General features: G+C 42.2%; 1 protein-coding gene across 4 annotated transcripts in view; it reads right to left on the bottom strand.

The window, feature by feature from the left end:
• Nucleotides 1-15,204, bottom strand: part of mamdc2a (MAM domain containing 2a) — a 59,193-nt gene that overhangs the window by 26,123 nt on the left and 17,866 nt on the right. For all 4 annotated transcript variants that reach the window (XM_028414875.1, XM_028414876.1, XM_028414874.1 and 1 more), the window contains 4 exons: nt 12,788-12,881; nt 5,028-5,174; nt 3,801-4,066; nt 3,587-3,683 (listed from right to left, as the gene is read on the bottom strand). In XM_028414875.1, coding sequence (XP_028270676.1) covers nt 3,587-3,683; nt 3,801-4,066; nt 5,028-5,174; nt 12,788-12,881 — 604 coding nt within the window. The remainder of the gene's footprint in view (nt 1-3,586; nt 3,684-3,800; nt 4,067-5,027; nt 5,175-12,787; nt 12,882-15,204) is intronic.

Here is a 15,204-nt window from a genome sequence, read left to right on the forward strand (position 1 = left end):
TAGAGTGGTCCTCGGCTACATCTACAATGAGACCAGAAGGTTCTACGTGTACGTCAATAACAGAGTCCAACGGATTCGCAGGTCGACACAACCTAAGCAGTGGCGTTACATCCACACTGCTGCTAACCCTGCGGATCAAGCCACAAGAGCGATCCCTGCGTCTCACTTGAATGGTAGTCTATGGCTTACTGGTCCTAAGTTTTTGTCTAATCCGGCTGAGAAAGAAAGAAAGTCTGAGACAGACAACTATGAGTTGGTTGACCCCTCCATGGACGCTGAAATACGTCCTCAAGTGTCAGCACTGAAGACCATCACATCTGTGAGCAATCTGGGCTCCCAGAGGTTTGAACGCTTCTCATCCTGGAGGGCTCTAACACGTGCCATGGCCCGGATCATCCACGTGGCAAAGGCATTCAAGAAACCAAAACCTGCAGAAACAGAATCCTGCCAAGGGCAGCATCTCTCTGGTAGAGTTCTTTCAGTAAAAGAACTTGTACTGGCTAAACAGGCCATACTACGTACTGTGCAGCAAGAAGCATACAGCCGAGACATAGAAAGCCTGACTAATGGAAAAGGAGTTCCAAAAGACAGCCTTCTGAAGGCACTTGATCCTTTCATTGATGACAGTGGTCTGCTGAGGGTAGGGGGCCGTATTGCTGAAGCAAAATTGCCCATGGATGAAAAGAACCCTTTCATAATTCCAGGCCACACCCATGTTGCATCTTTGCTAATAAAGTACCACCACGAGCAGGTACAGCACCAGGGCCGCCTCTACACTGAGGGAGCATTGCGGACAGCGGGTCTATGGATAACTGGAGTAAAGAGGAAAATAAGCAGCTGCATCTACACATGTGTAATCTGCCGAAAGTTGCGGGGCAGTTTTCAGACTCAGAAAATGGCTAATTTACCCGCAGACCGTCTCGCTATGCAACCACCTTTTTCTGAAGTAGGCCTTGATGTGTTTGGGCCCTGGTCCGTATTCACTCGTCGCACACGAGGTGGAAGTTCAGACAGCATGTTCTCATGCATGAGCATAAGGGCCGTCCATATAGAACTAATTGAGGCTCTCGATACATCAAGCTTCATCAACACTTTCAGGAGGTTCACTTCTGTCAGGGGCCCTGTCAAACAGATCAGGTCAGACAGAGGCACCAATTTCATTGGGGCCTGCAAGGTACTGCAGATCCCTTCTAACGTTAGCTGGGAGCAGGTTGACAGATACCTGGTGGAAAGGGGATGCAAGTGGACATTTAACCCACCTCACTCTTCTCACATGGGTGGATGTTGGGAAAGGATGATAGGCCTGGCAAGGAAAATCTTGGACTCAATGCTCTTGCAGACTCATGCAAAGCTGACCCACGAGACTCTGACTACGCTCATGGCTGAAGTGGCAGCCATTATGAACGGACGCCCTTTGACCCCAGTATCAACTGATCCCTCAGATCCTGTCATACTTACCCCTTCAGCTCTCCTTACACAGAAGGTTGGAGTTTTAGCAGCGCCAGCAGGTTCATTTGATGTGAAAGACCTGTACAAGCGACAGTGGCGTCAAGTACAAAGCCTTGCAAATGTGTTCTGGGACAAGTGGAGAAAGCAGTACTTACAGTGTCTTAGTGTCTACCCTCCAGATACGTACCAGATGGCAAAGCGGCACATCGAACCTGGAACCAGGCAGTGTTGTACTCTTTAAAGACTCTCAGGCCAAAAGAAACTGCTGGCCACTTGGACTGATAACAAAAGTCTGTCCTAGTAAAGATGGGAGAGTGAGGTCTGTGGAAGTCAAGGTGATTAGAGAAGATGGGTCTAAACTGTTCCTGCGGCCTATTTCAGAATTAGTCCTTCTAGTTCCACCAGAATGAATGACTCTAGGATCAGTTTGTATCCTGCGTGATTAGGTAGTGGTATTTAGAAATACCAGACGGGGAGTGTTATGTTCAGCGGACAGTTTCAGTGAGTTGTCTCCCCCTTGTCGTGGTGTTGTTTTCAGACACTAATCTGGAGAAAAGCACATGTAATGGTCTCTCCGCTCCTGTTGATGTTTTTTCACCCTGTATACAGCATCTTCGGTATGTATTTCAGGATACGAAGTTTCAGTGATATTGAGCATTGTGTATTTCCTCACAGTGAAGCTAATTCCTCACAGTGAAGCTAATTGTGTATTTCCTCACAGTGAAGCTAATTAAAATGCTTAATAGTTTTCCAGTGTGACTAAGTGCTAGCTTGGGATTCCAGCTTGTTAGCTCCCTGTGTTTGTATAACTGTTAGCTTGGATTCTAGCTTTGTTAGCGCTGTGTTTTGTATGATTTGTGTTGCATAAGAAATTATTCTTAGTGATGTAAGATGTTGTTTCTCCTTTTGCAGTTTTACCTTTTTTCAACAATAAAACAACAGCAACACCATGGTCACCTCCCTGTTCACCTACATCCCTACGTCAATAGCCACAGAGATGGTAAAGAGATGCCTCACACAAGGTGGTGGACTCAGACATCATCTTCTACCACATACAATGCAGTGCTTCCATCCAATCCCAGGAAGTTTGCACACACAGCAAGAACAAAGGGCTGTCAACCAGTCCCCCTCCGGCAGTCTCAAAGTCATTAGCCAGTCATTAGACACACCTGGTACAGTCAGCCAGTTCATCACAGGTAATTATCGAAACATTTAGTGCTATTGTTTGTAATTTTTTACCCCGACCTTCGTGGTCTGCAACCACATATAAACCACCACCATCAGTTAGAACTGATGAAGCTGCTTGGATGAGCAGCGAAACGTCTTCAAGAAAACTCTACAAGTCCAGAAGCCTTGCTTTAATCTTCTCTATGTATTATGACCTGGATAACTGAGAATCTTCATCAACAGTATGGTAAAATGCATGTTTCATATCAAGCAAGAGTGTGCTTTACGTTTTTTACAACTATTAAGAAAGGTCATCAAAAGGACAACTGAAGATGAAGAGTCCACAGGGGAACAAGAATACACACTTGGCTAAGAAAAGAGAAAGGAGTGCTTCAGTTAGCAGTTGTTTGCTACCTCTCTGAATGGACACTGATCACACTCCTAGAAGTAGGACAGGGATGGCAACAGATGTGGTAGTCCTGGTTTTTCCATACCATAACTGCAGATCCCCCAGATAAAGATATACCAGACCAAGGCCAGAATATAGAGCATAAATTAAAGCATTGGTTCCCCATTTTTTTCTGTGGTCTTCATGCCAGCAGGACAGAGTGCCCCCAATGCTTCGTGCCCCCCAAGAGGCACCCCAGTTTTGGAACCTTTAACATACTGTATTTTAAATTAAGAACATATGCCTTAATATGCCTTAGGAGATAAGAGATACGAGAATTGAGGTAGAATATGGGGGTAGAAAACCTAAAAATAACACAATTGTAATGTAATGTGTTTTATCAGATACAATTTGTCTAATTTTTTATGTGAATTTCCAAGACTAATAAACTGATCTAATATTCCAGGTTTTCCAGGATGTGTAGCTGTCCACATGGGTGTCCAGACAAACTGTTGTGCATTTTCCCGTACTTGGAAAGGTGACTGCTAGCTTGTTTTACACAAGTATGTCTTTGCCGTTTACCTGCTGTGATTTTACAGTCCCCCAGGCTGACAGTGATGTCATCGATGGCTAAGGATCCACATTCCCAGAAGTTGTTACATATGGTGGCAAACACTATCTAGGAAACACAGCAGAGAGAAAAAGATTAAATACTAATACTAAAACATTGACTATCCACCCATTAATACTTTGAAGTATGAGTCTCAACGTACACTATGAAATTAATGCCTCAAACCTTGGAAAGCATAGGCTTCATGTAGGTGATCTCCACCACCGTCCATACAGCCCTGGGTGTGTCTGACAAGCTCCACACCTTTTCTTGGGCCACATTATTTTCATCATAAATGTAAAGAACCAAAGTACTGTCTACTTTCCTAAATTCATTAAGCAGGTAGTAAAACCTCAGACAGTATTTGTGGTTTCCAGGTAAAAAGGGGCCATGAAGCCGACCTACATAACCAGGTATTGAGGTGAAACCAGTGTTTGCCAGGAGGAAATAACCTAAGAAAAATAAAGCATAGAATAAAACAGTGGTAATGCTATTATTATAACACAATTACACAGTAAAAATGACCAGGTTGTACATCATGATATTAACAATGAAGAAACATTAGATGCAACTGCTAACTGCAACAAGAGAAATGTAGCTAGCCAGCAACAAGCATGGAGAATAAACTGCTGATCAGTTTTTCAGCTCCACAAGAACCCTTCTTACTTTGTGGATAGGTATATAATTGGGCATATATTGCCATCATGGGAAAACCTTTTACTTGTCCAAGTATGTAGGCATGAATAGTACAGTGAGTTTTGTTATGTATATTGTATCTTTTATTTTAATTTTAATAATTAATCACAGTACATACATTTACATTTCTACAACTTAAACCACTTTACTTATTGATGTGCCACACACCTATCTCAGCTATCCCTCACCAATCTATTGAAGGGACAACACCTCAATGTTAGCCCCTCACAAAAGTGACTCACAGATACAATGATTCATGTGTTCACTCACACCTCACTCATGGCCAGTTTAGAGTCACCAATTAACATGCACATCTTTGGAATGCAGAAAGAAGCCAAAGTACCTAGACAAAGCGTCCACAAGCATGGGGAGAACATGCAAAGCTTCACAGAAAGGTAAAAATAAATAATAAAATAAGTAAGAAGCAAGAAAGCTTAAAGTTCAAGTTGTTGGCTGACCAGCCAACAACTTGAACTTTAAGCTTTCTTGCTTCTTACTTATTTTATTTCTTTGTTTCAACTTTTTACATTAGTCATTAATAATTTATGTTAAAACATGTAACACATGCATGTCATTCCTGACACAAGGCAAAAGAGCTGTGTGCATGTGCACATTTGAACACAATAATTCATGTTAAAAATACAGCAAGTATTCATTTTATCACCAGAAATCTTCTCAGTGTTGTCACTGAGTAAGTCTGTGGATCAGTGTATTTACCTGTTCCTGTAGTATGGTCTCCTATCCTGTAGGTATTAGGCTTGATTGAAACTCTGCTCCACACCTTACTCTCTGCTTTTTCCTGATAGTATAGACACAGGCCATTGTCAAAGTCACAATTAGCTATTGCAGGGTCAAAGGTCGACTCTGGAATGCAAAACAGAGGAACCTATTTAGGAATTAAGACTAGAAGTAAAAAACTAGTAGTTCCATATGTTCCGTATTCTGTGTCATTCAGGCTGTTTAGAGCTGTTTGTGTTGCTACAATTACTGTTAACCCTTTCAACCCCTGTTTTAATTTGTCAGTTATTTAAGACTCACTGCTGCCAATTTTTTACACAGCTTCTTAAACAAAACCTTTTGAAGATTGTGGTGGGCTATGGAGGAGTAGTGTGTTTGTGCACTAGAGAAACTTCAGTAATGGGGCTTTTAAATTTTTAATTACCGTATTTTCACGACTATAAGGCGCACCTAAAAGTCTAAAATTTTCTCAAAAGTCGGCCCTGCGCCTTATAATACGGTGCGCCTTGTGTATGGGTTGAGTACCAGACAAGGGGACGTGGTACGTAAACTACGTACGCTGGCAGCAATTCACCAATCAGCTGAATGCTACGGTACTGGCGCAGCAACTTCCAGCGGATTACAGCTTCCGCGTTATGCAGTGACAACATTGCCAGCAAAAACATCCAGCCCAGCCACATCACCAACATGGATGAAGTCCACCTCACTTTCGAAATCCCCGTGAACCAAACTGTGGAGAGAATGGGGACCAGCACGGTAACAATACGGACTGTAGTGGTGGACTGGATGGTAATGGACAGAAACTTCCGCCTATGGAAGAGAAAGACTCTGCCTAAAGAAATGTTTCCAGCAGGAGTCTTTAAGGAGAAATGAGGAGACAAGGAGTGGCTCAGGGAAGTTTATGTAAAGAGACCGGGTGGTTTTTTCCACGCATCACCCTCGCTGCTGATCCGCGACTCCGCGTACGCCCGTCTCACCGCTGGTGTAAAAATACAGGCGAAGCAGATGAATTCATAGCTTGCCGTTATCCCGGGAGGGTTAACAAAGAACTCCAACCGCTGGACATCGGCGTAAACAGGGCGTTCAAAGTAAAGTTGCGAGCGATGTGGGAGCGATGGATGGCGGACAGCGAGCACAGCTTTACTGGGAGGCAGCGCCGGGCGAGTTACGTCAGTTATGTGAATGGATTGTGGACACATGGGCTCATGTTTCTGCAGTGACTGTTGCCCGAGCTTTTGTGAAAGCCGGCATAATTTCCGAACAATAATAATAATAATTTCCGAACAGCCAGCCGGCAACGTGTGTGGCTGTGACTCTGACAGCGATGAGAGGGAAGCTGGCAGGTTTGAACTCGCGCAGTTGTTTCCTGTTTATTGTTGTAATAAATGTTCTGTACAGTCAGCCACTGGTAAGGATGAATTAGGAATCACTGTGGTGCATCTGATTAAAATGCGGGACAACGTATATCCGAAGATGGTCTTTATTTATTAATAAAGTGTAAAGATAAAGTTGGAATCACAACAGGCATTCATCAGCAGCCACTGCTCTGCCCATAGAAACACACACGCTGTTTCTCTGTCACTGCCACCGTCGAGAGAGCGGCTTCACCGGCTCTCCTCACTGATATCCAGCCGGTTTTTACTGAATCACTGCTGATAGAGATGTGAGCGGCTTGCGGAGGATGTTTCCTGGGTTTTCGCTTCTGCAGCGCAACGTAACTCTCCGTCTTAAAGCTGAGATGCGAGGGTCCGATCGCAGGAGAGTTGCTCAGGGAAGTTTACGTAAAGAGACCGGGTGGTTTTTTTCCACGTATCACCCTCGCTGCTGATCTGTGACTCCATGCGCGCCCATCTCACCGCTGGAGTAAAAAACCAGGTGAAGCAGACGAATTCGGAGCTTGCCGTTATCCCGGGAGGGTTAACCAAAGAACTTCAACCGCTGGATATCGGAGTAAACAGGGCGTTCAAAGCTAAGCTGCGAGCGGTGTGGGAGCGATCGATGGCAGACGGCGAGCACAGTTTTACCAAGAATGGGAGGCAGCGCCGGGCGAGTTACGCCACCATATGTGAGTGGATTGTGGACGCATGGGCTCATGTTTCTGCATTGACTGTTGTTCGAGCTTTTGTGAAAGCCGGCGTAATTTCAGAGCAATAATGAATTAGGAATCACTGTGGTGCAATTTATATCCAAAGATGGTCTTTATTTGTTAATAAAGTGTAAAGATAAAGTTGGAATCACAACAGGCATTCAGCAGCAGCCACTGCTCTGCCCATAGAAACACACACGCTGTTTCTCTGTCGCTGCCACCGTTGAGAGAGAGGCTGCACCGGCTCCTCACTGATATCCAGCCGGTTTTTACTGAATTTACGTACTGGTATGTTTTAGCGTAACCTGCGCCTTGTAGTACGGTGCGCCTTGTGTATGCGCTGAGGACAGAAATAGACCGTGTAACTGACACTGCGCCTTATAATGCGGTGCGCCTTATGGTCGTGAAAATACGGTACTCCACAATGGGAAAAGGAGCTAAGGTAGTGAAGGTACATCTACATGGTTTGAAATGCTTTTAACCTTCACAAGTCTGGGCCTATTCTGGCCATTTATGAATGCTTTTGGTTTTGTCTTAATATCCCACATTGAAAATATTACCATACCCATGTTTGGTATCCTTTTTTTCAGCACAACCTCACCTATAAGATCTGATCATTATTTTTAGGTTTAACCTACTCTATTAACATATTGGGCCCCAAAACAAACAAAAATCACTAAATCCGAATGGAAAAAAATACTATTTATCTACTATTTATATCTGACCGACTTGTAAAAAGACCAAAATTGAGAGAAATCCAACGCCTGCCGAGCGCTCTGATCGCACTTTTATGCTCTGACAAATACTCGAACTAAAACGTATCGTATCTCTCGTTTTACTGGGTGTATCAACATAAAATAAAAACATTGTAGATGGCAGGGGTTTTTCTGTTACAACGTGTTGAAAATGTCACGTAATACAATCACGCCAGCGTGATCTGGGACTATTGAGAGCTACGACAAATACTAAATCACAGGTCTAAGTAGGCTGTTTTTTCTCACACATTGTTGTAACCAGGGTCAGATCTCTTCTGTGGGTGCAGTAGACAATAGGCTTAAGAAGTCACTGGATGCTCAGATTTGGCACTCCTTGGATTGTGCTAGAGGTTTATAATTTCCTAAAAAAAGGCTCTGCTAGGCTACTCTAGCCCATCTTAATAATGAGGTTCAACAGCATCTCTTTGCTGCATCTATATCTTCTGACCCTCTCTAGCATGTGGAATGGCTGTTACAAATAACAAACAAATAGCAGAAAAATGCTTCCTTACCAATGGAACAAAACATTTAGTGAACATGACATGACAAAAAGTCAATGGCAAGTAAGGGCAACAAAGATTGTTTTAAATGCCAAAGAAAAACAAAGGACAATCATTGTTCAAATGCAGGAGTTGTAGAGAGGCAGGGGGCTAATTATAGTTGTAGAGCAAATTCATGTTCAAACCCAGCGCATACAGCAGTGAACAGTGACTTCTGCACAACATCCAAGGCCTAGAGGAGATGGTTGTGTTGAAACTGCCTTGAATTTACAGTATACTATATAGACAAATGTTTATAGAGGCCACACCTCTAATTGCTAAATTCATAAGATCCATTTAGTCCCATAGCCACATGTCTTTCTTTACAACATTTGTGAAAGAATGTCATCTACAGAGTAGGGCTGGGCGATTAATTGAAATTCGATTTCAATTTCAAAGAAACAAGATAATCGACATAAAACGATTATTGTGCTGCCTTGCTCGCGTGTTCTCTCATTCTCTCCTGTGACGTAAACGTAGCAGCGCACAGCGCACACTAGCTTTACAGCAGTGCGCCGCATCACATCTCTTTACTTGGGTTAATCAAGAAAAATTACAAATGATGGGTGGGGGACAAAAGGTCCAACCACGAAACAGAACAGAAAAACAACAATTACATCTTGAGTTTAACACATGGACGGAGGAAGCCTCACTCAGAGGTAGGCTTGTGCAAAATCGTATCGTGTGCAATTAATCGTCAGAAAAACTGTAATCGATTAATATTTGCCACTTATCGATTACGGCGATTAGTGCCTCGTCATGATGACGCATTTTTGTGTGCGGTGTAGTCTCACCATCACCCGCGCACATGTGAGCCCACAATAACAATAAAAAGACAGTGGTGTTCAGTTAAATAATGCGGAGCAGCACGTTTCTAACATAAGTTCAACGTCTGTCACCATAAGCCCGAGCACGAAGAAAGCGCAACGAGGACACTACACTACAGCTGTATATAGTGCCGCGACATGCATTAGGTGACGCGTGTAGCGTTGGTTGTTGCTATAGTAACTGAATTTTTGCTCGTATCAAATGAATAAACTCCGATCTTTATTTACGGACTCCACAGCAACATAGGAAACATTACAACAGCGAAGTCTCCTCCAGCAGATATTGGAAAGAATTCCACTCAGCCGAGAATCCGCGATACGTTTAGTCATTGTGCTCCTTACGACCAAACGAAGCGCTGGAAGAACGTAACATAGGTTGATTTGCACAGACACACATTTAAATGTGAAATTGTCCGGTTTGTTTGTTTGTTTGTTTTTTCTGCTGCTGTTCTACAGTCTGAGTGAAAACATGCACTAGTGTGGGACATATTCCAGTCACAGGTTCATTTGCGCAGACACATTTTTTAACTTGAAATAATCACTGATGTGACTTTTCTGAACATTGTTTGTCTATTTGTCTGTTTAATTTTAATGTTGACATGCTTTGTGACCTTAAGATAAAAACATTTGAAGGACAAAGTTACTTTAAATGTTTGCTTCATTATTATTTTGAAGCAGTTTGTGCCTCAATATTATCAATACATATTTCCATGGCTGGTTGGTGCCTACTCACCAGCTTAGCCTGTTGTGAATGAAGTAGTTAACTTGACTGATGATTTGTCGGTATCATGCTAGAACACTGTGCCAATTTAGAGTCAAAAACATGTAAGTGCAACTGTCATCAATTAATCGTCAAATTAATCGTTATCGGCTAAATGCCACAATTAATCGTGATTAATTTTTTTGCCAATATCGCCCAACCCTACTCAGAGGTTAAACGATTATCTTAAAATAAACACAAATCTACTTGTTAGGTGAGCGGTGGCACGGCAAGGCTGTGCAAACAAAGTAAATACAGAATAAACCCCTTTAAGTCATATGGACAAAAAAACAAGGGGTTTGTTTTAGGGATGTCCCGATCAGGTTTTTTTGCCCTCGAGTCCGAGTCTGAGTCATTTGATTTTGAGTATCTGCCGATACCGAGTCCCGATCCGATACTTTCTATAAAGGCACTCATTGCGGCAAAACCTGTGTGTGTGTGTGTGTGTGTGTAGGCCTGTCACGATAACGATTGGCGATTAATTGCCAAGAGAAATTATTGCGATAAGCGATAATATTGTCAACTAACATAATGATAACGACATATAATGCAAGTACACCCTTTAAAGATCAATAAACTTCAATTTCTAAAGAACTTTTAACACTGGAAAGGATCCCAATCATCAACATTATTATTATTATTATTGTTATTATTAATGATATTAATATTATTATTATGAGTAGTGGTAGGCCTATTACCATGGCTTATCTGAGCATAGTCAATGGAGTTAAGTCAAACCAACTAGCACGTCATGAGCAACAGAGAGCCAAACAACACGCACTCTACCTGCTGCTGGGAGTAGGCTCACCTGTATGTGTGCACATGTGTCTGCATGTGTGTTTGTGTGCGCACGCGTTTGCGTGTGTGTATGCGCATCAACGAATTTTAAAAACGCAACCATGTAGACAGAAACACATAAAATAGCAGAGATGGCACAAGAGGACTGGGCAAGAGAACTAGACTAGGTGGCGCTGCAGCGAGTGCCGCCAGTGAGAAGGCAGAGAACTTCACTCGTACAACGCGGACTCTCTGTGATGGCACGTTGTATACATAAGCATGTTTAGTCTCGTGGTGAATTGGGTCCAAGTGTCAAACCAGTGTTGTGCAGCTTCAGAGCTCTGTGTTGCTGTAACGTCCAAGTCCTGCAGCACTGTGACGCACCGTGGCGACGCAGACAGCGAGCTGACCGTGGTCTGCTCAGAACATCACGTAAACGTCACACAATGAGTTCAAAAAATAAGAACTACCTGTTGGTTTGACACATTTTAAGACAGAAGCCGCGGGCCATATTAAATCTGACGGCCGGACTTTGCACACTTTATGCGCTACGACGCACCGAGTGACGCCTTTTGTCATCCAGCCTCTTTGGCAGCGAGAGGGAGAGAGAGAGAAAGAGAGGAAAACAAACCAGCATGCAAATGTAATTTAACGCGGCCGAAAAACTTATCGAGCCCATTTAAAGTTATCGTGCAATTAATTGATTTATTGTTTATCGCGACAGGCCTGTGTGTGTGTGTGTGCCGTGGCGGCGTTAACTTTGACAGCCCTAATAAGTATATATCCGAGTCCTGATCGGGAGGTAATGTCCGATTCCAATCGAGTCTGAAATCACGTAATCGGGCCCGATTTCCGATCATGTGATCGGATCGGGACATCCCTAGTTTGTTTTAAAGTCGTAACGACCACAGTTTTCTGCACAGGGTTACTCAAACTAAACCTCGGTTGGTCAGCGTAACAAACACCTCTGTTGCGCTGGGGATAATGATAAACACGCGGCAACTCTCTCTAGCAGTCTCCGCTGAGATGTAGTGCCTCGAGGCTTTTGTAGCGCACACCCAAGTTGCAGATCGAACATTGGTGGAGGAGTCTCGTAGCCAGCCACTCATGAAGAAGTTCCTGTTTGCATGGGATCCGCCTACATTCACTCACTCCCATTAATTGACTCGGACCCACCTCCAATCACTCTCTCACACACACACACACTCTCATTCAGACGGACTAGGGGTCCGTAACAATCACATTATTTAACTGTTCACACTGTTTAAAGTGTTCATTGTGGCATTGAGTACTCTACCACATAGTTTTGGTTTATTTGGTTTATTTATATTATTTGCATATATGTTATTTATATGTTTCACTTTGTTGTAATTCATTTTCATCAGTTTAGCTGTAACATTAGTCAAATTTTATAAAAGCCGATTTTCAAATCCATAAATATTCATTTTGAATAATCGTGATTTCAATTTGAATCATAATAATCGCGATTATGATTTTTGCCATAATCAAGCAGCTTTACTACAGAGCTCACTGCATGCAAGCCTTACATCACTGGATACATTTGCAAGTGTTAGATGGAGGTGTAAAAGCCAGCACAGAGCTCTGACCTAAACCTTATTAAACAACTTCTTTTTCTAAACCTGGCCAAGTCAATTAATCAATTATGAATCAATTACTAAAGATTGTTTTCTGTGAAGCTCTCTAGGTTTGACTTGATAACTAAACAGTCACAAAGACAGTTTTGCAGACTGTGTTGATAGATGTGAAGGGATTCCTTTAACCCCAGAATAAATCTCTTCTGATTTATGACAACATAGTAGTTATATAGCAGATCCCTCATCCAAAAAAATCTATACATCTAGTAATATGAGGTTTATAAGTGGTTGTTCATATGACAGTTTAAATATGTTTTGTTAGCATGTTGGGTATAAATCTCAACTAAATTTGACAAATTAATGACTATGGAGTCCTGGCTAAAATTGCGGGGTCGCTCACCTGTGTCAGTTTGGCAGAATTCAGGAGAAAAAGAGATGTCATCTATGGCCACATATCCCCCTCTGGCACTGTTAAAAGCTACCTCAAACACCACCTGGTAACACACAGAAGCTTACAGCACAAGCAGCAATAGATAGGTAATGAGAAATTTAGGACTTACTGTACACACTTGATTGTGAGAACATTGTTACAAAATGTGTATTTACTGCTATATGAGACAGCTGTAAAAACAGAACAATGACAGTGTGAGGATAAATTCAAGTGAATGCGTTAGTAAGAGTGAATCTTAAAGGAAAACCTCTATATAACTATTGTTTCTCTCAGAAACATAACATCCTCTCAGCCTGGTTCTAAACAGAAATCAACATATAGATATCAAGCTTCCAGAAAGACAAGAGGTTGGAGCAAAGTTGTTTACAGCATTTCAAAGCTAAAACTAAATATGTGCTCTAGTGCAATACAACCAAAGACGCAGTATTCTTACTTTAGTTTAACATTAATCAGCCTGTCATGGATGGACTTGTTAGCAGACAGTAGCTAACTTGTTAGCTAACCAACGAGCCAGAGCACCACTTCATGGATGGACGTTATAAAAACACAGCGCACAGCAACAAACTCTGAGTCCAGCATCAGACTACCGTCCTCTGTCTCTCTGCCTGCAGCACTGCTGTCTGTCCATTTTGTTGTCATGGCCCCAAAACTTCCGTGTTGTTTAATGATCTTAACGGTAAGAGCTCTCACTCCTTCAATCATTCACGCTGCTATACACAAACACGCTATCAGGACAGAGTGAGACCTCCCTTCTTCACTCCCTGTCTGTTCCATTTGGAGACCCAGAGGTGAGATGTCCCCCGCGCCCCCTGCTTCCTCTTCTGTACAGAACTTTCTCAGCAAGCAGGGGCACCTGCAGCAGCAGGAGGCGCTAATTTGCCAATTCTCCACACAGTGTTCATTAATATACATAAAAATAAAATACATAAAATACAAGTAGCCTATGTTGTTTACTGCAATTCAGCGCAGAGCTGCACTCTTCCATGCGTGTATACATATAGTAGAGGTGCCGCAAGGAATAGAGCTCCTGTCACTGCGTTATTCGAACACTGCTGTAGAACTTGTCCTAAAAGGAAGTCTTCTTTCTATTAAAGACAATGAGGTTTGTCTAATTGTGTCAAGGTTTGAATAAAGGACACAAATGCAAAGGCAGGCGACAGTTCAATGTTCAAAAGCAAAGTACTTTTTTCCCAGACCAGGGTTCAGTACACAAGAAGGCAGTCCAGAAATGCAGTCAAAACAAAAGGGCTGAAGCTAAGGCAAAGGTCATACACAAAAAAGAGTATCAAAGATACTTAGGCTAAGGCTAAGGTAATCCAAGGAACAATCTATGGTAATTCTCAGTTTTACAAAGGTCTACGGAAATTTGAAGGCTGGTAAGCTTAGTGATACACAAGGAACAAATATTACATACAACTAAATCCACCAAGGGTGGAAAAAAAAAACTTGAAGGGCTAGCAAGCATGGATGACACACTAGACAAACTGGCACAGAGTAAAGGGAGGACGCACCTGATAAACACTAGGGAAGGGGAGACAATCAGACACAGGTGAGACACAAGGGCAGGGCAGGTAATCAACACAGAGGTAAAACACACAGAGAAACACAAGGGAAAGTTCCTTCAAAATAAAACAGTAGTAGTTGTACATAAAAAGCTCAGATTGAACTGGGAAACTGCACTATAATTCGCAGATGACGACTGGCCAAGGGACTTCACCTCTTATCACAAGCAGGAATTATTGGACAAATGACTATAATTTATTCCCCCTGTAATTTCAAGATAAGAGTTTTTACAACGATCCAGCTGCAGTTCGGTAGGAGATTTAGCTCAATTAGGAAAAGAGAAAAAAAACTTCAATTATGTTATTTTTTGTAAATGTTATTCTTTTTTGAGCTGTTGATTTGTTCATGCGAGGTTCCTGCAATAAATATACTTTTGCTTTAACTTTTAAATTTTTTCCAAGTCCAAGTCAAGTCTCAGGTCCTTGTAGTCAAGTCCAAATCAAGCATCAAGTCTTTGAGAGCAATACCAAGTCCAGTCTCAAGTCTTTTGTCCCAAATCCAAGTCATGTCTCATGTCTCATATGACTAAAATGAAGGTTCTATCATTAGGGTAAAAGAATTGAATCACAGAATTGATTCCATGCAATGTTGACACAACTACAAGGCTACTTGTATGTGTAATTTTTTATTTTTTTTTTTTTTTTTTTTTTTTTTTTTTTATTTTAGATACTGTATTAATCCCAGAGGGAAATTCTTTACGGCTGCTGCAAAGCAGTGTCATACAATGACTAGCAAGGCGCGCCACAGGCTAGGGTGAAGTGTCTTGCCCAAGAACACACAACAGTGACTAGGGAGGAGTTGGG

Source organism: Parambassis ranga, chromosome 9 (genome assembly GCF_900634625.1).
Source record: "Parambassis ranga chromosome 9, fParRan2.1, whole genome shotgun sequence".
In the NCBI taxonomy this organism is placed as follows: Eukaryota; Metazoa; Chordata; class Actinopteri; family Ambassidae; genus Parambassis; species Parambassis ranga.